The sequence below is a fragment of the Polyergus mexicanus genome, unplaced genomic scaffold (genome assembly GCF_030449975.1).
Source record: "Polyergus mexicanus isolate NDT 795.1 unplaced genomic scaffold, iyPolMexi1.0 SCAF_13, whole genome shotgun sequence".
NCBI classification, from domain to species: Eukaryota; Metazoa; Arthropoda; class Insecta; order Hymenoptera; family Formicidae; genus Polyergus; species Polyergus mexicanus.
In genome coordinates, this window is record NW_027223333.1 from 3,267,464 (window position 1) to 3,294,485 (window position 27,022).

At 28.1% G+C, this 27,022-nt stretch overlaps 1 protein-coding gene across 8 annotated transcripts in view; it reads left to right on the forward strand.

The window, feature by feature from the left end:
* Positions 1 to 27,022, forward strand: part of Mical (Molecule interacting with CasL) — a 44,555-nt gene that overhangs the window by 5,733 nt on the left and 11,800 nt on the right. For 5 of the 8 annotated variants that reach the window (XR_011447791.1, XM_070306551.1, XM_070306552.1 and 2 more), the window contains 18 exons: positions 45 to 369; positions 1,362 to 1,720; positions 2,713 to 2,970; positions 6,084 to 6,286; positions 6,527 to 6,660; positions 7,591 to 7,838; positions 8,198 to 8,320; positions 8,671 to 8,865; positions 11,030 to 11,269; positions 13,580 to 13,721; positions 14,319 to 14,440; positions 14,490 to 14,714; positions 16,843 to 17,002; positions 18,119 to 18,282; positions 18,453 to 18,655; positions 18,750 to 18,931; positions 19,141 to 19,265; positions 25,249 to 25,858. Coding sequence is in view for 7 of the 8 variants with exons in the window: in XM_070306551.1 (XP_070162652.1) it covers positions 45 to 369; positions 1,362 to 1,720; positions 2,713 to 2,970; positions 6,084 to 6,286; positions 6,527 to 6,660; positions 7,591 to 7,838; positions 8,198 to 8,320; positions 8,671 to 8,865; positions 11,030 to 11,269; positions 13,580 to 13,721; positions 14,319 to 14,440; positions 14,490 to 14,714; positions 16,843 to 17,002; positions 18,119 to 18,282; positions 18,453 to 18,655; positions 18,750 to 18,931; positions 19,141 to 19,265; positions 25,249 to 25,858 (4,018 nt within the window). In the remaining variant the exon portion in view is untranslated. The remainder of the gene's footprint in view (positions 1 to 44; positions 370 to 1,361; positions 1,721 to 2,712; positions 2,971 to 6,083; positions 6,287 to 6,526; positions 6,661 to 7,590; positions 7,839 to 8,197; positions 8,321 to 8,670; positions 8,866 to 11,029; positions 11,270 to 13,579; positions 13,722 to 14,318; positions 14,441 to 14,489; positions 14,715 to 16,842; positions 17,003 to 18,118; positions 18,283 to 18,452; positions 18,656 to 18,749; positions 18,932 to 19,140; positions 19,266 to 25,248; positions 25,859 to 27,022) is intronic. The other 3 variants (XM_070306555.1, XM_070306556.1, XM_070306557.1) reach the window with 3 other exon arrangements.

Sequence of the window (27,022 nt, forward strand, 5' to 3'; positions counted from 1 at the left end):
AAAAGCATTTGCCTCAAAAATATTTCTATTTTGTTTATCTCTAGGTTTTGATCATCGGCGGAGGCCCATGTGGCTTACGCACAGCCATAGAGGCACAGTTGTTAGGAGCCAAAGTCGTGGTAATAGAAAAAAGGGACCGAATGTCTAGGAACAACGTTTTGCATTTGTGGCCTTTTGTTATCCAGGATCTACGAGGTTTGGGAGCGAAAAAGTTCTTTGGAAAATTTTGTGCGGGTTCCATCGATCATATAAGCATTCGGCAATTGCAATGTATTTTACTTAAGGTTGCTCTGATTCTCGGCGTCGAGTTCCATGAAAGCGTGAGCTTTGATTCCTTGATTCAACCACCTCAAAATCAAGAGGAAGGCAGTAAGTAATGATTAATTATAGAATATTGCTGAAATTACTTTCAGATGCAATTACATAATAACTTAAGCAAAATGGAAATTGTTTCAATGTAATTGTTTATAATAATTGTTGGAATGTAAAAAAATCGAAATTTTTGAATGATGCGATTGAACAATTTTTGATAATTTGAATAATTCAACAATGCGAATAGCTAAAAATTCTCAGAGAATTTTTCCCAAGATTTTTTAGTAGATACCTAAAAAATATGTAAAAAGATTTATCGATTTTTTATCAACTTTTTTATTATAAAATGCAATTTTTTGTATATTTTATAATTCTTTCTCTCCAAAATTTTAAAGATTGATATGACTCATAATTCGAATTATATCCATAAACTAGCAATTAGGAATGAATACTATGATTATAATCTATCTATTTACAATTGATAATGTTGCATCATTATGTAAGTATAATTATTCTGATCCTCATCAAGTCAGCCCTCCATTATTAGTGTTAAATTAGTTTATTTAAAAATTAGATGCTAATTAGGTGCTGAAATCTGGAATAAAGTGCTTAAACCGTTCGGCAGAAAATTAAATTTATATTGGGGAAGCTGATTTAACATTAAGCTGGCTTGACTATATGAAAAAAATTTATAATTCATACGAATAAAAAAAAAGTAATAATTTGAACATTTAATTCCAGACTTTATCACTTAATTAGCATTTGATTTTGAGATAAATTAGAACTAATTTAGCGCTCATGAAGGAGCTAATTTATTTGATACATTTAATAGACAGGTGCATATAGTTTTATTAGTATATACACAAAATATGCCAAAATATGTTTACGAATAATATATAAAGAGAGAGAAGAATAATTTTCATATATATTAAGATCCACTTAATAAAAGAAAAAAATCAAATCTATATTTTTTATATTTATTTTTAATAAATTTTATCTTGAAATTTAATAAAAAATTTTAATAAACTTTAATATATTTTCTTTTTCAGAGATTGGTTGGAAAGCAAAAACGTTACCAGTGGATCATCCGGTCTCTCAATATGAGTTTGACGTGCTAATCGGAGCTGATGGCAAAAGAAATACTTTAGAAGGTTTTAAACGAAAAGAATTTCGAGGAAAATTAGCCATTGCAATCACTGCAAATTTCATAAATAAACGAACCGAGGCAGAAGCTCGAGTTGAAGAGATCAGTGGAGTTGCCTTTATTTTTAATCAAAAGTTTTTTAAGGAATTATATCAAGATACAGGAATCGACTTGGAGAACATTGTATATTACAAAGATGACACACATTATTTTGTTATGACTGCTAAGAAACATAGTTTAATCGACAAGGGAGTTATTCTGCAGGTAACAAAATTTCATAATCATATATGTAGATTATAAATAATATTTTATAGATTCAGAATTAGGAATATATTTTGTATATATGTATAATTCTGTATATTATATATTATATATAGATTATAAATAATATTTTATATATTATATATAGATTATAAATAATATTTTATAGATTCAGAATTAGGAATATATTTTGTATATATGTATAATTCTGTATATTATATATTATATATATTGTATATATACGTATGTATGTATGTATGTATGTATGTATGTATGTATATTATTTCTTTAATATTTGATCTAGTTCAATTTTTTGTTTTTAATAATGAAATCATTTCAAAAATTGTACTTTTTCATTTTTTGTTTTTTGAATTTCGAAATTGTATTTGTGTAGCCATTGCAAATCCATATTTGTAGGACATTTTTTATTTAAAAAAAGAACTGAACGAATCAGCTATGTCAAATCTAATTCGAGATTATTTCGAGATTTATGAATTTGAAATTGCGAATAAATATTAGCATTGTTATTATATCTTTCTTTTAACCATTTGTTATCATTTTTTGGTATTAGAATTATAATATTGAAAAATATGTTCGAAATGATGATCGTTAATCTCTATACATTTTTGTGATAAAGGTTTTATAAAATGTTGTACATTATTTAGAATATCGCGATATATTATCACATGCTATAATGCAGTTGATGCAAGTTGATGTATTAATGTAAATCTAATTTTTTTTTAATTATACTACATATTTTGTTCAGTTTGTAAAAAAATTACAATATTCATCATGTCTTTCATAATATTATGAAATTATGATTAAAATAATCTCAAAGAATCTTTAAATTACGAACGAATGAATAACTATAAACAACAGATAATATAAAAATAACAATCTTTTAATATTTAGTCGAACAATAGAGAATAAGCTATTGTAAAACTATGCTTCTATTTTTCCCTCAACAATTAAACTTAATTATTATTGATTTCTAGGATCATGCTGATACTGCAAAATTACTCGCGAAAGAGAACGTAGATCGCGAGGCGTTAATGCTGTATGCGAGGGAAGCGGCGGAATTCTCGACGGAATATCAAATGATGAACATGGAATTTGCGGTGAATCATTATGGCCAACCGGACGTAGCCATGTTTGACTTCACTTCAATGTACGCGGCAGAAAATGCGAGCCGTGTATTGAAGCGTCATGGGCACAAACTACTTATGATCCTTGTAGGCGACAGCCTTTTGGAGGTAAATGATATGTACTCTCACGATCACTCATAAAAATTTCATAAAATTTATTTTTTACGTAAATTTGAATTAATTTTTTTAATATAGATTTTATATTTTATTTTCTTAACATTAAATTTTATATATTCATGGGGAAAATTCGAAAAGAAATGATATTGGGTGATTGTATAAGTTCGTGCCCGATTTAAATATAAATTTCAATAGATTATATTTTAGAGATAACACTTTTGTTAATCAATTATATAGTCTCCATTCTTTTCTACAATGGTTTTCCAACGATCTATAAGCTTGTCGATTCCATTTTTGAAGAAAGAACTTGGTTTTTCTTGAAAAAAGTTTGTAAGGTAGTTTTCGACAGCTTCCTCGGAATTGAGATTCTTGCCATTTAAACTATTCTGCAAAGACCGGAACAGATAAAAATCTGAAGGCGCAATATCTGGAGAATATGGCGGGTGCTGCAGAATTTCCCATTGCAACTCCTGCAGTTTTCGCAGTGTCTGTTGAGCGACATGTGGCCTAGCATTGTCGTGGTGGTTTCGATTGGCCAAAATCGGACGTTTTTCTCGAATAGCTGCAGCGAGTCTAGTTAGTTGCTCACAGTACTTGTCCGCTGTGATTGTTTCGCCGCGTCGGAGCAGTTCAAAGTAAATAATTCCCTTGCGATCCCACCAAACACACAGCAACACCTTCATCGGATGCAAGCCAGTCTTTGCTACAGGTTCTGCTCCTTCAGCTGCTGTTTTCCATGTCCTCTTTCGCTGTACGTTTTTGTAGAGAATCCACTTTTCATCGCCTGTTACCATTCGATCTAAAAAAGGCTCTTTTTTGTTACGTTCGAGAAGAGAAAGAGCCACAGTCATGCCGTTTAGCTTTTTACTTTCAGTCAGGAGATGCGGCACCCACGTATCAAGCTTGGAAATGTATCCAAGCTTTTTTAAATGACGAAAAGCAGTTGAATTATCGATGTTCAGCGTCTCAGCAATATCCTCAGTTGTAATCCTTGGGTTTCTTTCCACTAAGGCATGCACAATGTCATCATCAATGCCAGAAGGCCGTCCAGAGCGGGGGTTGATCCTCCATGTTGAAATCACCATTTCGAAATCTGCCAAACCACTTTTTGACTGTTCGGAGAGCAGGAGCGCGGTCCAAATAAACGCTTTGAATATTTTTTTGTGCAATCCCAACACTCACGCCTTTCCGAAATTCATATAGCATTACACGCCGCAAATGCACCTTTTCCTTCTCCATTTTTAATGATTTCTCTTATGCACAAATGGACTTATCTGAACAATATCTGACGCTAAATTGACATAAAACAAGCAACAATTACCACACGAAAACAATAGAACTCCGCCATGCAGTAACTTAATGTCATCTATGAAAATCGGGCACGAACTTATGCAATCATCCAATATATATATATATCATAGCCAGATTACATAATACGTCATTTTATAAAACCTTTAGGGATTTTATAAAGTGCAGCCACGTTCTCAAATCATAGTTGAAAATAAAATATTTTACAATCTGACTAAAGCCTGCGGCACACGGTACGATTTTGCGTACTAGATCGCATGCGAGACATTTTGCTAGCAATTATAATGGCTATCAACTTGAAATATTATGTGCTGCGTGTTGCTGTGCGTGCTAGCATGCTAGTTTTTGGTAATAGATTTGGTGCTATATTTCACTATGGTTTTGTTGCTAACTGCAGACGATACTATGACAAAAACGCAAAAAATAATAATAAATATAAAGACAAAAGTTATATATATATCCACAATAAATATCTTGAATCGTATCTTGATTAGATAAGCAATCATTGGCTATTATATAGAGGATTTTTAGAATCTTGAAGAATTTTGTTGAAATCTCTAGAAATCTTATAACTAAAATATTAACCCAATACCTAAGATAATCTGCACGTGAAGCCAAAACTAATAACACTCTTATGATTGGAACACGTAGAATACTTCGCTAAACAGCACGCAACGAATCAATTAACAAAATCAGTATGAAAAATCGTACCGTGTGCCACAGGCTTAAGAATTTTAGTCTTTTTATAAAATGCTAACAAGTGACTCGGCACATTGTCAAACGCAACAATTTGTACATCGTTTTAGATTCTGGCTGATTCATTTCAGTTATTTCATAAACTGTTTTTGTAGAACAGTAATTTATAGAAAATTAATAGGTAATTATGTATATGTTACAATATTAATAGATAATTATGTATATTTCTAAATGAGAAAAAGCTTGTATGAACACTTGTTATATTTGTTACTTATTGTATTTATGAATACTTGTATTTATTACAATTAAGATTTTATAAAAGTAACAAATAAAATTCTCGAAAATGATGTTTGAAAACAAATAATAAAAAGAAATATAAGCGAAAAAAAAAATAAAAAAACATAATTTATTATGATTATTTTATCAAATGTAACATAAAGTAAGATCAGTAAAAACGCGCCTTTCATAAAATGACTGAAATGAATCGAGTGTGGCCGTACTTTATAAAATGCCTAGACATTTTATAAAACGACGAATTATGTAACCTGGCTATGACATATATATAACAAAAAAAACTAGTTATTAAAAACAAGAATTTCAGTACATTGCTATTCTATTGAGAGAAATAATAATAAATATATTACATCATTTGATTGATCTTAACGTTTCTTATTTAAAAACTAATATAGTTTCGATATTTTGGTATTTTTGAGCTTTTTGAGAATTTTTGTCTCCATTTGAGTTTATATTTTATGTCATTCAAATTAAATCCATGAGTTTTTGGATATCCTGTATAATATTATACATATATAAAATGCTATAATGTTTATATAAAAAATAAAATATTTTGTGCATAAATGCGTTATTTTAAAAAATTTCTATATGAAAATAACAACATCTGTGAAATTAAACAAAATTTTATTAAAAACTTTTTATTTCAAATCATTCTTTATCTCAAATCATTTCAATTTACTCTATGAATCTTTCCAATGCTTTTGATATTTTTTCACTTTTTTTAGCATATTTCCGTATTTTTTCATATACTTTAGCATTTCTTATTTTATTTGGTTTTCAATGAAAAACTAAAGCAATGATTGTAGCCATTTTGGCCTACTGGCTCTGGTTGCGCGAGAGGATTCTTGAGCTCTCTGGATGCTGGTTGGGCAATCAAGGGTTGGGGCGCTTTGTTTTCACCATTGGAAGTAATCGCCGAGCGCGAATCGATATATAGATTGTTGGGACAGACGACACCGGAGAATTTGAATAGAGATTACGCCGCGTACACCCTTGATCCTCACACGAGGTAAGATATCAACTACAATTCTATTGAATTCATACAATGAGTCAATTAGACATTAAATAGCTAGTATGATGGAAAAAGTGGCGCATCAAGTGGTTATCAAGCGAATTTTAGAATATTATTGTGACAAAAATGATATGAATTAAAAAAAAAAAAAAATTTTGCCAAGTTTTTCTTTCTTTGTCTTATGCCAAATATAACATTTAATAATAATGAAACTAATTAATTATTTTATTTTTGAAGGTATCCAAATCTTAATATACGTTCCGTGATCCCGATACAAGTATGTAGTCTTCTAGACACAGATGACCCAGAAAGCATCAAACAACCTGTGGTACAGTCCGAGATCGATGTTCCAAAGAAACGAAGGCGACGCGGTAAGTTTAATTAGTTTTATAAGATTCTTGAATTACATTGTAATTATCTTAAAAGATTAGACTTTGTCATTCTTAATGTGTGTTCAAGCTTCCAAGTGATTTAATCCCTAATATAATTTTTTTTTTAAATAAAATAAACGTATAAATAAATAGACAAGTTCAAGGAGCAAATAGCAGATGTACATGCAATATACTAAGACAAATTAAACTATTTATGAGAATCTGAATGAAATAGATTTGACAAAAATAATACTTAATAAATATAAGTAAAAACAAAAACTATTAATTTTCTTAAATGCTAATGTTTTGTTTTATGTATATAGCATGTATATAATATGAATTTTAATAGAAAATTTTAAAAGGATTAACCATAAGAATTGGAAAATATATTCTAAATTTAAAAATATAATTCTTATACTGTCATTGGGACTTTTATCAATATTTGATCCAGTAAAAGTTATATTTATCAATTCTTGATCCATACAAAAGAATATGCATTCTTGCATTTTGATTATAAATATAATAAAAAAATGATAAGTTTAATTAAAAGTAAAAGAAAGTTAAAAAAAAAAAATATGAAGCTGTTAGATCCCCAAGAAATTATTAAAAAAAAAAAATAAAGTAAAAATATACAATGTTTATCAATTTACTTTAGATATTAAATAAGATGGATGTAATTTTGATATCAATTTTTCTCATTAATTATATAATAGTAGTAGTTTCCATTTTTTATGTTGTTTTTCTATATTTTTTATCAAACTTTGTATTTAAAAATTTAATATTCTGAAAATCTCTAATATTAGTAGAGATATTTACTTCTTATATATATAAATCACGCATATACATACACAACAATATAATTCAAAAATAATATATTTTAATTATTTTTGAAATGTGAGCATAAAAAGAGATAAAATATTTTTTATATAGATCTGAGAATAGAGGCTCAGATTCATCCAGACACATTGCTTCGTTGGCTACAAAAACAAGTTGCACTGTATGATAAAGTTCACATTGAAGATATGGGTGCCTCCTTCAAAGACGGTTTAGCTATTTGTGCAATCATTCATAGATACCGTCCAGATCTAATAAACTTTTATAGCTTAAACGCGGAAGATATAGTAAAGAATAATCAACTCGCCTTCGATATATTGGAAAAGGAATTGAATATACCGCCGGTAAGCATGCTACATTTTTATCTGTTTGCTCTAATATCAATTATGTATATACATTTTTCTCCCTTTTATATATATTCAATTATTATTCTGAGGTATAAATTATATAATATGTTCTGTAATTTTTAAACAGAATAATAAATAGAGGAAAAATATAAGTTACATTGTTTACAAATGAATTGTCGATAAATATTTTTATTTTAGATAGTAAACACAATATTATTGAGTTATATAAATTAGGTTACCGAGATTATATTGACAACACTAATATAAATTACTGTGTAATATTGTTTAGAAATTATCTGTATAATATTTTTTGATTACTTAGAATTGAAAAGAATTAAAAATAATTATACTTACAGATAATGACAGGAGAAGAAATGGCTCAATGTGATGTTCCTGATACACTTACTATGTTCTCTTATCTAACACAAATATATGAAGCTTTCAGAGGCGATATTCCATATATCAAGCATCCAAAATTAGTAAGTTACTTTAAAAATGAAAAATCTCTGCCTATTCCCTAAACCTTCCTACAAATCTCAAAACATGATAACCTGCTCTCAAATTACAGTATAAAAGTATAAATAGGAAAAGTAATGAAATCAGGAAGATCTAATATTTTCAATCTCAATCATCTCATTTCTAACTTATAGTTTACGAGAATGTAACAATAATTCGTTAAATTTTTAATTACGGATTTTTAATCTCTATCTTCGTTTAAAATTATATATCCTTTTTTGTTAATACGTCTAAAAATTATTATTTTCTTAAAAAATACTTATATAAGGTATATGTATAATCACGGATTTAAGCAACGTTTTTATTGTAATAGGAACCAGAAACAGAGGAGTGCAGTGCACATCCAAAACAACTGAAACAATTGATACCTGAGGAAAAGGCTATGAAGAGGCACTCGCGTTCGCGGTACGCTAATGAAAATGTACAATCTCACATGGATAAAAAAGACAACACCACCAGTCGGCGTTCTCGAAAGAGACGCAGTACCGAGAAAATGAGTGCGACAATGGTAAGTGAAATAAATTTTGTTTTCTTTTTCTTTTTTTCTGCAGTTTACGACGAGTAATGGCTCTATTTAACAATAAGATAAACGAATGCATTAATGATATTTGTTCGTTTGGATTTAGCGCGTATTTTCTTACACTATTTATCTTTTCCATATGGTTTATTACGAGCTATATAGAAGCGTATAGTATCATTAATGCATTGTTTCAATTGGATAAAATATATATAATAAATATTGCAAATATAAGAATAAAATATATATATGGAAGTTTTTGTACACATAATCAGATTACAGAATATTTTTCTAAAAATCTAAATTGCAATAAATCTAATTACGAATATTTAATGTAAATATACAAGAAATTATGCAGTATCCTATATATTTTGAAATATTTTTTTATAATGCAGGAGAGGGGGGCAAATTATGTGTTGTGTTACGATCTAATTATATACAGAGTGGGGCATTTATATTGAGACACCTAAATATCTAAAAAATAAAGCAAGATAGAAAGAAATGTTTCAGACAAAAGTTGTTCGGTTCTAAGGGGGTCATAAGATGGTGCCATTAGTTTGACCTTGGGTGGAGGCGCTTCGGAGATCTCAATGTCAATCTTGTTTTATTTTCTTTACACCAATTGATATCTCTCATTTTTTGAGCTTAAAATATTAAGTTAACATTATTGCAAAATAAATAATTTTATGAGATATTTCATAGTTTATATACCATAATGCACCATTTAGAGCTTTACAACTTTTGCGTGAAACTTTTTCATGAAAATGCATTGTTTCCTCAAAAAACTGCTGATACGGGCGCTCTGTTACACTCTGTATATATAAACATATTTCACTAAAAAACTTTATTTGTTAAAACAAAACTCAATCTTTTGTAGGATATAAAGACAATTTGTTTCTCTAAAGATAATATATATATATATATATGTATATTTGTTTAGAAAAATTTAAAAATAATAGAAAAAAAAATAAAAATTATTAAAAAATTCTGATTTACTAAAAAAACAATTTAATTTCCCGAGAAAAAATGAATATAAGATCATATGCGGCCATATATGATCTTACATAATCATATAAGCCCATTTTTTCTCGCCTTGTTTTAAGGATATTTTGCAAAAATACAATAGAATAAATAGAATAAAAAATATTTAAATTTAAAAAAGAATTTTTTTATTAAAAAACTATACACGTATAATAATTTACTTCTCATATAATTAAAATACTTGAATCTTATATAGTCACAATGGCCGAAAATCGATGCTGTTAGATGCCGCCGGATATTCATATCATTATTAATCGCATTTGTTGGATTTATCTTTATCCTACTACAGAAGAAATTAGACATATACTGAATACGCATAATCCAGCATAAGTGGGAACATGTACAGACTGTTAGTTATGTCATTTTTTATACGATCTTACGTTTTCATATAATTGTTATCACAATTTCTTGATTTGTCTCTTACAATTAGAAGAGAGATCACACAACAACAAAAAATTACTATCTATCTATTATTGATATATGCGAAAATTGCTGGCTAAATACTAGCTAAATACAGTAATAATATAATTGATCGTTGTAGATATCAAATTTAAAATTAAGCTAGCAATATTTTACAATAAACAGAAATATTTTGTAGGTTCATTTATTTTATATTCTTTTCCATTTAATTTTTTTTATGTTTATATTCTTATAATTTTTTATTTTTCTTTAATCTTGCATTCTGCATATAAAATTTTGTTTTTTCAAGGGCCCAGACTACTCTAATAGTATGAAAAATTCATAATTTTTAGGATTCTTTCTTTTTCTTTTTTTCTTGAAGGATATTAGAAATTGATCATTTTGTCATTTTACATATGTTTTTATTGATGTTTAAATAGTACATCAATATTTTTAAGTCTTGGATATTTTGCTTTTTTTAGTTAATATGAGCCCCTACATGTAGAAAATGTAAAAAGAATCGATTTTGTTAACACTCTAAAATAGACTGGGTCCTTAAATAGTTTAAGAAATTATGAATCATTTCGTCTCTGCTTTATGCTGTCTTACAGTATTTAGAATGTAATAATGTGCTTTACTGTAAAAAAAATATTAGCATTTACGATTTACAATTGGTCAATTTATGGCTAATGACAATTCTAAACTCGCAATAAAGGATGAGAGACAGAAAAGACTCGATGAGATCGAAAAGCATCGAACCGAGCGCATGAAGAGGCGGCAATACTTGCGCAAGATGGCGACGCAACAATTCTACAAAAGCATGCAAATGCTACAATCCAATGCAAAACACGAAAAAGACGGGCCGTTTGAGGATTATTCGATTTTCTTATACCGTCAAACTGCACCAGATTTCAAGGACAGAGTAAAAGATCTAGAACAGAAAATACTCTACCCAGTAAGCTAGAGACTGATCATGAGTGCAGATGAATGTTTTTTTCTTATTCATCAATGAGAAATCTGTGTCTTTCAATACTGCAGATAACAAAGTTATTGTTTCTAAAAGATGCTTGGCATGATAGAATAGCTATTATTAACTAATTAAACTTGTTTGAAAAAGATTAATTGTGTATGCCATTAATTAATTTTGATTATAATATGAAGCTTAATAAAATTTTTGAAGTAATAAAACCTAGGTTTTTTCAACTCATTTTTGTATGAAGAATCACTTTATTCATAATCGTATTTCGTTATTATCGCACTTATAAGATCAATGAGCTCTGTTACATGATACCCTTAATAGGGTTTAATAACATCCGTAGTTGTGAAACTGGCTAATCACATATTCCTCTGAAGAATGGAATGACTGTGATTGGCCAGTCTTAGAACTACGGATGTTATTAAACCCGATTAGGAATGATATGTAAACATAGTCATTATCTATGTGAAAAGAAAAAATACTACCAAATAAAAAATAATTTATATATATATATATATAAATTAGATGCATTCTTATCTCAAACTCTAATTTTTTAAACTCAAAAATAAAACTAATGCAATTTTTTAAACTCAAAAATAAAACTAATGCTTCTTTTTTACTTTAGTTTAATAAATATTAATTAATTTTAATTGCATTAGTTTTATTTTTGAGTTTAAAAAATTAGAGTTTGAGATAAGAATGCATCTAATTTCAAAATAATTAGGAAATCTATGATTATACTTTAAAAAAATAATAGATTACATGTCTAATTTAATTAATATCACTAATTCAACATATATATTACGTGCATGCCTGCAGTGCTTAAACTATTTGAATAAAGCTATTAAATTTTTTTATTGAAATAATTACGATCCTAGAAACTCTATATACAAAGTATTCTGTAATTGATGGTACAATCGGGAAGATAATAATTAATAATATTACATGAAAAAAAAAAAAAATATGTCGGAAATATAGAATAAATTTTTCATATAAGGTTTTATTTTTGTGGAAATTATTTTTAAAAGTTAATAACATAACTATTTTTTTAAGTTTTGACTGATTTCTAATAATCTTGTGATAAATGTTAATAAATTTGTCTCTAATTATTAACAATTATAATCAAGAGACACTCGTAATGTCTCGCAGCAACAGCGAGACGAACTGTTCAATATTGCGAGTATTTTATCGTAAGATTATCGGATCTTAGGAACGGCTGGGCTGATTAAGTTTTTAATCATCTTAATCGATAGTTTGGGTTCCAATTGTCCTAAGGAAGTATTGTTATTATTGTTCTATGTATGCTATAAATAAGAGAAATATGATACAAATTCTTAATGTAAAAATTTCTATTCAGGAAATCGTTATCATCATCATCATCGTTCAATCCTAACGTATTTTTCGTGGATTAATAATATGTTTGGGAATTAATATATGTCTGATTGTGTATGAATTATATTATCCCGGAAACGGGTATGCTAAGCCTGTGTTAGACATCTTTTCATGTCTGAATTTTATTCTTGACATGACTTGCCGCCCATCAGCGAAAAGAATAATTTTTAACATATTTGATTTTCTTAGATTTCTTTTTTTTTTTTTTTTTTTTTTTTTTTTTTTTTTTTTTTTTTTACAACTTATTATGACTGGACAAATTTTATTTTTCTAAAAAATGATTTTAAGTAGAAAGAAAAATATACTTAATGCCTTTTTTTTTAATTTTTGATATCTTGTGTCAAGTCGATATTTTTTTAAACACGTACATTGTTACACACATACATATAGATTTATAGTTTTTAATAATATATTTTATATCTAAATGGCATAAATCAACTAGAAAAAATTCGTACATTCATATTTTTGCGTAAAATATTAATTTCTATTTTGCTTACATTTTTTTTAAATTTTATTAAATATCTTATTTTTATATATTAAACCTTAAAAATAGGATTAATTACTATTCGGCTTAATTTGTTTGAGTTAAATATTATCTATTAATCCTGTTAAAATTTATTTTACTTAATTTTCCAGAAATTTCTTTTAATTTCCAAACATTTGATAATCCAAGTTTCGATAATAAAAAGAAATTCGATGTAAAAGTTCTAATTTTTAAATTTATTGGAAAACACTGTTTTATAATTATTTTATATGGATTTTCTGAGAAAGCCTGTATATATTTATATTAAAATTGCTCTTCATGAAATATTGGCGATACTTACTAGCACTGTTTGTGATATTCCCTGTGATCTTCGTTCGCTTGTAAAAGATTATTAATTTATCAATTATTCCTAGGACAGACAACCTAAGATACACATTGGTTACGAAAGAGGTAATGTAGACGAAGAATTTTCGGGAAGAATAAAAGATTTTGAAGATAAATTAAAAGGGACAACGTCTTCGGAGAAAAAACCTAGAGATCTCTTACGTGCTATCGGTTTGTATACATATTTTTAATATTTTATTTATCTGACTTTAATAAAATTTTTTTGCATTTACAATTATATAAGGTTCTCCAAAAGTTCGATAATGTTAAAATATCTCGAAAACAATCAACATATGTAAAAAATATGTAAGAAGCAAACTTGTAAGACTTAAAAAATCTATTTAAAAGTGATAACAGTTTAACTTTGGATAAAGTCTTTATGATTATATAGAGGTCAAGTTAAATTTTTTAAACAGGAACTCTTATTTTTTGAAAGTGATATATAAATAAAACCTTTCTGATAAAAAAATTTAAATTTTTAGATAGATTTTTTAAGCTTTACAATTTTGTTTCTTACATTTTTATTATAGTTGGTTGTTTTCGAGATATTTCAACGTTGCTGGATTTTTGGAGGATACTGTATGTGACAGAATTGAAGAAAGAAAAAATTAAAAAAAAAAGAAAGAAAGAGAAGCTGATATAGTTTTGAAATATTTTTGATCAAAAGAGATTGACTTTTATATATTTTATTAAAATTTATTTATTTATATATTAGGCCAGATCATGTCATGTTAGGTCGAATAATAAGATATTTTTGTGTGCACGTAGGTAAAATCGAGAAGACAGATTGGAACGTGAAAGAGATCGAAAAAAAGATCGAAGAGAACAAGATGGGCCGTGGCATTCGTCACGATCGTGTAGAGAGAGTGCCAAAGTGGAGTCGCGAGCAGGTTGGCAAAGAAACGCGCAATAACACTGACGTTCTCGCACTTTTTTTAGATGTGTATATGTTTCATTCAGTTTTTAGCTCGGCAGATCAAGATGGAGAAGCGGGGCAACGATCAAAGAGACACCTACAGTAAGTACGCTGACATAGACAATACCCTGAAGAATATAGGCAAGAAGATCCGAGAGGGTAGCGCGCTCGGACACAATAAAGTTTCAGCCATGGCTGAACAATTTTCGAATAAAAGTCAGGATACGGAACCCAAGCTGCTGAAATCGGTAAATCTTTACGATCTCCATAGGAAAATGGTCAATGCAAAATTAGAATTTGTATTTTTTGGTGTACAGGTGTCTATTGTATTTTATGTATATATTGATCAGCTTATAAAACAAATTATATTATTAATTATTATTATTTTACGAAATCTTTTAAGAAAGACGCAGATGAATAAGCTTGTATTTTTAAAGAAATATTTAGAATATACTTCTTTCAACTATATAAAAATATTTATTCTCTTATAAATATGAATTTTTTGCAAAATAACATCTAAGATTGATGCATATATCATGTCTCAAATATTATGACAGATTATAAATTATAATTAGAATTGTTGAAATTAATGAATGTTATATACAAAATGAATCTGTTTTAAATAAACTAGTCAAATATCTCAAAACAATTGAAGCATATTGAAGTTTATGAAAACTTTTTTTAGATAGAAAGTTAGAGAGTGTCAAGAGATAACTTTTGATATTATTATTTTTTTCCATAGATGATGATTAATTTTGATGATTAATTAGTTAATTTTATTTTTTAAATAGAAACCTATATTTTTTATTGTAGAATTTTTCCTATGTTATTACATTTTAATATCTAAAATTTTCGTAAAAGATATTGTATATCAGAGATATTTTTTTTCGGAGATATCTATAAATAGTAATAAATTAATACAGAACAAATAAAAATTATTAATAATTATAAATTGTGCGTGTACATGCATACATATGCATGTGTATATGCAATTCAAAATAATCATTCCTGCTTTCAGTTTATCTAGAATCCGATACGACGATCCGATTTTGATATATGCATATATATCTGTATTTATACACTTATGTGATAGTCTTTTCTACTTGTCTATAAGAAATTAAATGTGTGTATACAATCATATAAAAATATTTTTTCTATTTTTAGTATATATTTAGTATAATATTTTCGTCAATACATAAATTACAATTCTCGCAAAATGAGGGATTACGGAAAGATTGACTATTATCCGCGGGTGAAAAAGTGATACGATAAACTTCTGTTTTTTTAATGAGATTTTTTTGTACAGAATTATTTATAGATAAGAATCAATAACAGTAGAAACTGAGGAAAGTAAATTTTTTTTACCAATAGTTGTGCAAATATCAAGTACATTCTAATTTACAGTTCTTCAATTTTAACAAAGAATTTAATTATATATTGACATAGAAGAGAACATTTTCGAGAAGATTTATTACATTAAATTTTTTAAAAACAGATAAAGGGATATTATTATCATGAAAATATAAATATACATACATAAATAAGAGATGAAATCCACTACATATAATGTATATATGTATATATATATATATATATATGTAATAATAATAATATATATATATATATATAATTATTACATTAAATTTTTTAAAAGCGAATAAAGAGAGATATTATTATCATAAAAATATACATGCATAAATAAGCATTACTCTCGCTTTTAGCTTTATCTAAAATCAATGATATAAACGCAGTGGGTTTGATTCGGTTTGATCTCTTATTTATGCATGTATATTTTTATGATAGTAATATCTCTTTATTCGCTTTAAAAAAATTTAATGTAATAATTATATATACATATATATTATTATTATTATTATTATTATTATTATTATTATTATTATTATTGTTGTTATTGATGATGATAAATATTTCTGAAATATCAAACAAAAAATTTTGTCTACGAAAATTATAAATATTAACACTTAGAATAAAATTTTGCAATAAAAAATATAGATCTTTATTTTAAAAACTTATAGAAATAACTTTAAAAGTAATCAGGTATGTAAAAAATAAAAGATGCTCGCATTTGAGATTTTTTATATAACTTTAGTCTTTTGAAAAATTTTTCATAAAATTTTATTGTGTATGAGATATTTTACTGGTTTAAAATATGCATTCTATATATAAGCATGTGGGCTATATGTGCATGTATGGGCTATATGTGCATGTGTAATTGGATATTATGATAATAATAATATAAAAACTTCTATCAAAACTTTGTTAAAAAATCTTGCTTATAGCTTTAATAATTTTTTACATTGAAAAGTATAGCATTAATAATTATTATACTAGATTATACAAATTTTATTTGTGTAGAATACTAAATCCACCATCGTGTTACCAGTGCAAGGAAGTTCGGAGATGTGCCATTTTTGTAATAAAAGGGTCTATTTAATGGAAAGGCTTAGCGCGGAAGGCAAATTCTTTCATCGCGGTTGTTTTCGATGCGAATATTGCTCCACCTCATTAAGGATAGGTAATATTCGTCTCTTTCTTTGTAATGTCTTGATTAGAAAAATCTAGGAGAACAAGTTTATACAATTATTTTATTGATGTACCGAGGCCAATACAAACTGCTGAATATCGATATAAATAAAACTACAAAATATTTACTATACATCTTTCTTAATATTTATATCGTTCTCTATAATGGTACTATATATAATTTCGATTTTTATTTTCAAGTTTTCTTCAGTCAAAAGTGGGCAAGTCACAAATTAATGAAGATGGATTAGTTGTTCACCTTTTGTTAAAGAGAATCTAACATGAGTAAAGGTTGTGAAACTAGTACTATTATATATACATTATATACATACAAATAGCAATGCCTTGTAAAGTTTAACATAAATATTACGAAAAGTAATAAATATTTTGTAGCACATTATTATTTTTTTACTTTACTTTTTTACTTATTATATCTTTTATTTAATACTTTTTTGTTGCATTAAGTTACATTATATCAAAATATGTATATAGGGTGAGGCTAAGGGATGATCTAAGACAGGCCACCCGAATAATTCCTACAGTTTTAGAGATAGGAAAAAATGTTTGAAATAAAAGTTGTATGGTATCGAGGGGGAAATCTTATGGAAGTGAACAATTTTTTTTAGCTGGAGGCGCTTAGGAGATTTGAAGATCATCTTCATTTTTTTAAATGGAACCGTCCTAACTTTTTATATAAATCGATTTCTCGCAATATTTGGCACAAAAAATTATAAGGGTAAGATGGCCAAATATTGCGAGGAATCGATTTGTATAAAAAAATCAGGGTGGTTTCATTTAAAAAAATGAAGATGATCTTCAAATCTCCTAAGTGCCTCCACCTAAAAAAAAAAAAAGTTCACTTCTACAAGATCTCCCCCTCGATACCATACAACTTTTATTTCAAACATTTTCTCCTATCTCCAAAATTGTGAGAGTTATTTGAGTGGCCTGTCTTAGATGCCTCACCCTATATACATATTTTGATATAATGTAACTTAATGCAACAAAAAAGTATTAAATAAAAGATATAATACATATTTTTATTATGTTTTAGTAATTTTATATTATTGGTAATAATTGTGGTATTTTTTTGTTTTATCTTCCATAGGAAATCACACGTTTGATCGGGAAAAAAATGGAGGACGCTTTTATTGTACTCAACATTTTGGATTATCAGGAACAATGAAGACTAGAGCAGAAAAGAAGAGAATTAATTTGGTGAATAAAGAAAATGTATTCAATGCTGAGATTACATTGAAAACACCAGAAAAGGTATAATATTGTATAATTTTTTATAATGACATAACAAAAATGCATCAAAATATACTTGTAAACACAAAAAGTCCTGAAAAAAGCAGTACTTTCTAAAAAAATTTTAAAATCTAAGTCTACTTAAAAATGATATATTCTAATGAGCATACATATATACATGTCTACATTAGACTAAAACACCATTGGAAGGCATTGTTGGACTCGATCTCCTTGATCGTGGTCAAACTCCAGAGAGAATTGAATTTGAAAATCTAGCAGAAATATCAGATCCTGAGGAAGCTCATAGTCAAATGGACGAAGACGAATGGACAGATAGAAATTTTGGTGTTTCTACTGCAGAAATGGGGTCTAGTGATGATATTTCTGATATGAGGCAAGTTATATATTATATGCATTAAGTATGCAATATTCTTTGTATTATATAGCTCTACAATATTTTAATGTTAATGTTTAATTTTGATACACAGTGATTCTGATGAAGAGGATGAAATATTTGAGGAAGCTATAGACCAGCCGTTAACAACCGAAGGAACTCTCGAATTGGCTAAAAATTGGACATTGCGCTATTCTTATCCACATGCTACAATCGGCCAATCGGATACTGGTAGCAACGAATATGAAGATTCTAGTGACGAATACACTAGTGAAGGTATCATTTAATCGATTCAGAATCGATAGATAATCTTAGAACTTCTAGTTTTCTCATCATTTCTTGGTATCATATTTATCTCATTGTATTGTGCAGTTTTATAAGTTTTATATTCATACACCATCATATTACAAGAGATATAATCTAATTTCAAATTTTATTTTTTTAAATTTTATAATACATATTATATAACTTGATTTTTCTATTAGATGATGAAAGTGGGACTGCGACTGAAGATGAGGAGGACATACGCGCTCGAGAACTCCGAAAGCAAGAAGTATGGCTGAAGGTGCCACCACGCAATTCCGATACTGACACTGGCTCGGAAACAGAGGTGAAACATTCTCAAGGATCTGTAGATCCTACTATAGCTCAAGAATCACTCATTTCTTTTGAATCTAAAGTAACAATACCCTCGGTATCCAACATGAATGCGAATGGTAGTGAATCATTATTCGACAGAAACAATCTCGAAGAATTGCTAGAATCTTTCAACGAGGTTGCATTAACTTCTGGTGAAATAGCTTTAAGTACAAATGATCAGGACATTATGACTTCCGCCGATAAAAATGGTACATCTTTCAATGTTATTGCACAAACTTCTGAAAGTGTAATTTGCGTAACCAATTCAATGCTTTTTCCTATATCGACCAATGCTGACGATAGTATCTCGAATCCGAACAGATCTTTAATCTTTTGTACAAATATTCTTGGTAACAATCAATTGGACAAAGAAAACTACAGCTCCGAATACGAAAGTTTTGTGGATGAAAACGTTCAATTAGATTTAAATGGTTCAGATAATAGACTCAATAGCAATTGTTTGCAAAATGGTATTGTTAATGTTGATATGAGAAATTTTAAGTCAAACCCTATTGATTTAAGTATAAATGTCAATGATTCTAATTTAAATGATTTAATTAAAAATTCGTTGGATCTTTCTATAAATAACTTGAAAGAAGATTTTGCACAAAATGATGAAACTGGTTTGAAACAAGTTGCGAAAATTACACTTGCGGATGCTATACCTTGCACTGAAGTAAGCAAGGATCTCAAGGTTTCTGATAACGAAACTATTCTAAATGTTGATGATTTGCCGGGTGTGATCGCTTCGTCTTTGAATAGAAGTAGAAACTATCCATCTTCTTCATTGTCAGAGACGTATCGATCGATTGAGATAGCGTATAACAATTCAACCAGCAGCAGTCATTTAGATGACCTAGTGGAATACGCGAAATTTAATTTATCTGAAGAAGTAGGGATACATAAACATCTCGAAAATATCTGTTCTATTAATCAAAATAAAGATAGCGATTTTATTGACAAAAATAAGAATATCATCGATATCGATGATAGTAATAATATTCACATGAGCGATGTTGCTGACGAAAAAATTGACCTAGATGCAGTAACACCAATGATTGCTGCGAGCGTATTACAAAAATCAGTATACCCAACAGTGACAGTAACGTCGCCATCTCCAACGCAAGAGATACAGCTTGAAGAACTATCTTTAGAAACCTCGAAATTATTGGTTCCTCAGGAATCGCATTATATTCCGGATTGTGATAGCGCATTTGATAAACTGAAACGCGACTTACAACAACGAAAGGCAAGGAACAAAACTATAGGAAATGGACTTCGACCATTATCGACCGAGAACGCTCGGTTGAAAATGAGTAAATATTTCACCGAGAATAAGAAGGTGGTTTCGAAATGTCAATCGGCACGAAACGAGGAAGCTGAAGAAACATTTAAAATAGAAATGGTAAAGTTAGATATTAAACCCAGATTATCTGGCAAGATAAATGCAGAGAAAATGTTAAAGTACTTTAATAAGACCAATTCTTCAAATAATTGTGACAAATATGAAGTTTCCAATACAACTGAAGTCACTATTAAACAAGATGAACAGCGAAACTTGGAAATTGATATCGAGGATATAAGCGACAAAACAATTAACACGATTGATCGACAATTTAATCAAATCGAAATACAGAATGGAATTGCATGTATAGAAGATAATGGGGTGGCCTCTCAATCCCATTTATCGGTATTTGAAATATGTAATGACAAAAGAGAAACAGCATATGACAATTTAGACTTAATATATGATGATCTTGTCGAATTGCATCCTCATATAAATGATATTGATATTCATTATGTTGATCGCATGACATCGAATCATAATGTTCCTAAATTAGAGGATCACAATAGAGATGTCTCATATTCAGCTATAGACTTAGAAACCATTTCGCATACAGATATAGAAAATGATCAGAGTGTTATTACGAATATGAAGAAAATCGAAAAAATTAATACAATAGACGATATTCTGAAGGATGATATAAATAGCATACATAAAGAAAAAGAAGTTAATGTGAATTTAAATAACAACATGATAAATAATAATACAATTAAAAAAGAAGATGTAATTAATATTGATTTAGAGAACAGTGTTTTAAATAATAGAGCAAATGAAGAAAAGAAAGAAAATTTAATATTTTTAGACAGAAATGTTCTGGACAATAATAACAAAGATATAAAAAATCGAATAAATATTCTGGATAAAAATTCGGAATTATATAAAAATAATACGCATATTAATACAAAGTTAATTGCTCCTTTATTGTTAAAAAATAATAGAGGTAAAGTTATAAAACATAATATGATACATAAAAGTGATATGATTTTAAATAAGAGTGCATCGCGGTTTTTTTGTAAAAACATTAGAGCTAATTCAAAATCATTGCCTGAATTAAGAGATACAATATATGAAGATGTATCTGCCGCAAAAGTTGCAATTGTCGACAAAGTAATGGATGCAGCTGTCCACATTATAGATATGAAGGTTGCGAATGATAATTCAATACAAAATTGCATCCGAGAAGTTCCTAAAAGATTAAAACGAGAAAGTTTCTCCAATGATATTAATTTTTCTCAAAATAATGCAATGGCAATTCCTAATTTATTCACAATTTTTGACACGAAACTTTCTCCGCCTGAAATCCCGGTAAGAAAAAAGTCTGCGAAAAGAAGTTTGAAACCTTCATATCGAAATCAGGATGTCGAGGATATATCGAAACTACAAACTATGCCTGAAATCCCGATAAGAAAAAAGTCTGCAAAAAGAAGTTTAAACTCTTCAAGTCAACATCAGGATGTCGAAGATTTATTGAAATTACAAAATCAAACTGTGGACAATATTGCAAAATTATACAATCAGAATGATGTTTCTAACATCCAAAGTCAGGATACTGAGAAGCTTTCAGAAATTAAAGCCAAGGATATAAAAGATGTCGCAACATTACAGAGTCAAGATATTAATAATATCCCGAAAATTTATCATCAGGATGTTTCAAATATCCAAAGCCACGATATCAAGAATATTCATAGACTCCCGAAACCAAATATCGAAAAGATACAAAATGAGAACATAACGAATATTTCCAACTTAGACAACGAAATTAAAAAGGATAGCATGAATATAACTATAGCAGAAAATCGAAATATCGCAGATGTAATGTTACCAAATCAAAGTACAGGTATACCATCGATTAAAGACACTCATTATTCTACAAATCGACGTTTACCAAATAAGCCCGAGGAACCCATAAAATCTATTTCTTATAGTAGTCATTCGAAGAAAGACAAATGCATAATTTCGTGATATACTGATATAATGTCATATTTAAAAATTTTATGATATAATATTTTACAAAAAAAGCTTAACTTGAATTACATTTGTTTTGATATTTTAATTTCACGATAATTATTGATGATAGTTTTTCTATTGTTTTTTGATATAAAAAATTTATGAAAAAAGTATAAAAGTTAAGAAGTATGTTTTTAAAAAGTATATAAATGCATAGATAATTGTTGAATTATAAACGACTGAAGAGTTTTTCGCTTCAATTAACCTTCATAAAATACAATTAGATAGCAAAATCTTATTCCTGCATAATTAAAGTAAAATCTGAAACCTTCAATTTTGTGAAAGCTTAATTTTGTGTTAATATATTTTTTAATTTTAACAATTAAAAAGTTGATAAATGTGCATAAAAAGTTATATCTCACCGATTTTATACATAGCATACATACATATATGTATATTATACAAGGTAAAATACTCGGTAACACGTACACTTTGAATCACGTGTAGCGGATATTTCTGGTTTCTATGATATATTACTTTAAAGTATTCTATTTTTATTCTTGATTTTATTCGTTATTGTGTTTTTTTTATGACATTTTTTATATTTGTATGCCCTATTTCTCGTCTTGAGTATGGTTGTTACATTATTATCAACAAATTAAAAAAATTAAAATTTATAAATTCACTAAATATATGAAACAAGATCTATATTATATAACTATGCGATTCAACATAAATGTTCAACTTTTTAAAGTGATTGGTCAAGGATATAACTTTTTATGAATATTTATCAAAAATTTTAATATTAATGAAAAATATAGTGTATAAACAAATTTTAGATTAACTAAAAATGTTGAATAACTAAAAATCGGCTTCAAAGTGAAGAATGTATTCGTACACTAACTCAATGCTACAATACTATATGTATATATATTATATAAATTGATTATTGAATATTGTTGATTCTATATACATAATTTGTTTGTATGAGTGAAGTTATCAATGAAGTTATAATTGTTTAACTCTTTTTATCAGATCTGCAGTTTTAGAATTCTGTAGATTTATGAACCTGTAGATTTTTTCACACTTATTAAAAATTAAGAATCTATAATTATATTCTATAATTTATAATTCTATGGATATTATTCTATGGATATTTATATGTCTCTAATATATATTGTAATTTTGCTTTTAAATTGTGATTTTAAAATTGAGAAAACTGTGAGATGTGTTAATAAAGTAGACAAAAAAGGAACACGTGTATAAATCTTGGCTGGTGATTGACTTTTTGATTCTCAAAGGGAATAGTTTTTAATCAACTGAGTAAGAAGCATAAGAGTAAGAACTAAAGAAAAGGTAATCATTTTGTTGTGTATGAATGGAGTGTTATTGAACTAATTTATCATTAACAGCGACTCAAATCATTAATCGTTTGTGTTTGATTTAGTGCTCGTGTTAAAAATAGTAGTTTACTTACCCATTTTGACTAATTTGTTTAAAGATTACCACCAGCCGATACTTTATTAAATGTCTCACCACATTCTCATTTTAATTATAAAACTTGGATTTTATTACATAAATTTGATATATGTATCAGATAGTTACATATATACATAATAAATATATTATTATTATAGAATGCATTTTTTCAACATTAAAACTGAGTAACAAATCATTTTGACAAATTTTTGGATATTTCTTTTTAAAGATTTTAATAACAATCATGATATGATTGATATATTGATTATTTATAATTTTCTGAAAATTTATATAAATTACACACGAATAAAAATTATCCCAAAAAGATGTAAAATTAATTTAAATTTGCATACAAAGAATATCAACTTACATATAGAGTGTCCCATGGGAAGCTGCTGAAATAAATCCTGTTATTTTTAAATGCATACCAAGAACAAAAAAAGTAAAATATCTTCGTTGTCTTTAATTCATATGTAAATAAAACTGTCAAATGTCCTTTTATTAGAAGATATTTTACGTTTCTTGCTCTTTATATGTATTTAAAAATAACAGCTGATTAACTTCAGCAATTTTTTGTGGGACACGTCGTTCTTAATCAGTGTTGCTATGTAATTTCGGAATTGCTCTTGTATTTTGCGTGCGTGCGTGCCTACTGTTATGTATAAGAATTAAATGTGAAAGAGAACAATCTTGATATTACTCGAATTAATTTTTTGAATATTTATAAACATATAACATGATAATATAATGTGATAAATTCTTGTTTTAATTTTTTGTTTAAGTTAGTTTATTTTTTTCTTTTTGTGTTCTTTTATGTTTAAATTCTTAAAATCATTTATCATAATATGCGATTACTTTGTTTTAAAAAGTAAGTTTAAACTAACATTCTCTTATGAGAAAAAGAAATTCTGATATTTTATAACTAAGATATTTTTAGCCATAATATAGCATTGATTTAGGCAACACTTACAAAAATAACATTTTTTTATTCACATGCATTTTATAAAACGTATCAATATATACACATAATAGAACTGCATCCAATGTACACTATAAGCAGAATATTAACATATTATAGCTCTTTCTTCACATTCGTTCTTCATACTAATTTACTAAAACTTAACTAATGTCTAGCTATATATTCGCTATAATATTCATTTAGCACAATGACTTTGTTTCATAGGTTGCATCATCGGAGGACGCGTCGACTGAAGAGAGCGCAGAAAACTCTGCGACGGAGATCTCGACCGATTCAGAATTCGAACACGATGAAGCGACTCCAACACAACACGAGATTCCTGAGATTACTATTAATGACTCGTACGTGCGGAAAACAAGAGGTACTTATGTTGAACCGAAGAAAGTGCAAATAAAGAGCAAGATGATCTCTTCGATTAATAGCAACATAAAGCAAGAAAAGAAGCAAGAGGATACCAGCAATGAGCAGCTTATGAAGGATAACCGTATTAAATCTGAGCCGAGCAAGGAGGTGAATTGCAATGTGTCGGTTTCTGTCGACACGAATACCCGAATACCATTGCTGAACCCACGAAAGGGGGATTATCTTTTGAATCGCACCCATTCCACTGGAGGAATCGCCTCAAGACTCTCTTTAGAATTGAAAAAACGTTACTTACTGGGCGGATCAGTTTTGAGTGGCTCCGTTGTAAAATCAGGATCAACGTCGAACGTGGACACGAAGCTAAGAAACTTCACTGATGCGATCTCTCAGCACCAAAAGCTGTTAAACCCAGCGCCTGAACCCAGTCCTACCATGCAAGCATTTCTCCAAGGTATTTTTATATTACATGTTTATGTTTTTATATCACACATTTTTGTATAAATATAACGAAGGTCCATTCTGAGGAGTATTGCACAAAAAACAATGGGGAAGTTTACTGTATACTAAAGGGATTGTTGGATGTGGCCACTTGCAATCTATCAAAAGTCCAATTCTCTGAAAGTCTCTTGCGATTGCTTGCCTAGGCACCATAGTTTAATTATCAATGAGAGAGAAATCATCATCTCTCTGGAATTACATCATAATTATTCTTAGCGTGGAGTTCTCTAGCGTGGAGTTCGCAGTCAGTGCCATACATCCATTGAGTGACTGATCAGATATGATATAAAGCTAGACATTGTTCGCTAGGAATCGTATATTGTCTTATAAGTGCCATTAGATGGTCTAAATAGTTCAGTTGTAAGAGTAATTGCCCGGAAAGCAAAAAATTCGGGTTTAATTCCTGATTTAGTCATTCTCGCACTTTACATAGTATTCTACTTCGCAAATATCGTCTTCTAGCGATTACTTGTTCAGTTGAAAAAATCGAGATGCCCTACAGATATGTTGATGTCTCTGTTATGAATGAATGACTATTACCATATATTTAAACTTGTGTCTTCTTTTGTTACTATGCATAAACAAAAGTTTATGATACAGTTTAAGACACAAGTTTAAATATATGGTAATAGTTGGTAATGGTGCAACTTTTTATGTAAAACAACCTGTATATTTGTGTGCGTGTATATATATATACACGCACACAAATATACAGGTTGTTTTACATAAAAAGTTGCAAGATGCTTTCTCCCCGAAACTTGACATTGTACAACAAAATATTTTAGACAAAATTTATAGTGTTTTGAGATGGAAAGAAGTTGATCTTAAATTTTAACTAAGTCATGAGTCATTTTTCAAAGTCATGAGGTCAACCTAGTTTTTTTTAAACGGAGCAACCTTAATTTTTTTATATAAATCGATTACTTATAATATTTACTAAAAATTATAAGGATAGGATGGCCAAAAATTGAATAGTTTACAAGATAATTTACTTTAATTTGACATATACTACATAAATTATATGAAATATTTCGTAAAATATTCATTTTTCGATGATCTTAGGTCAATACTTTCATACACAGAATTATAAAAATTAATTAGTGTAAAGAAAACACAT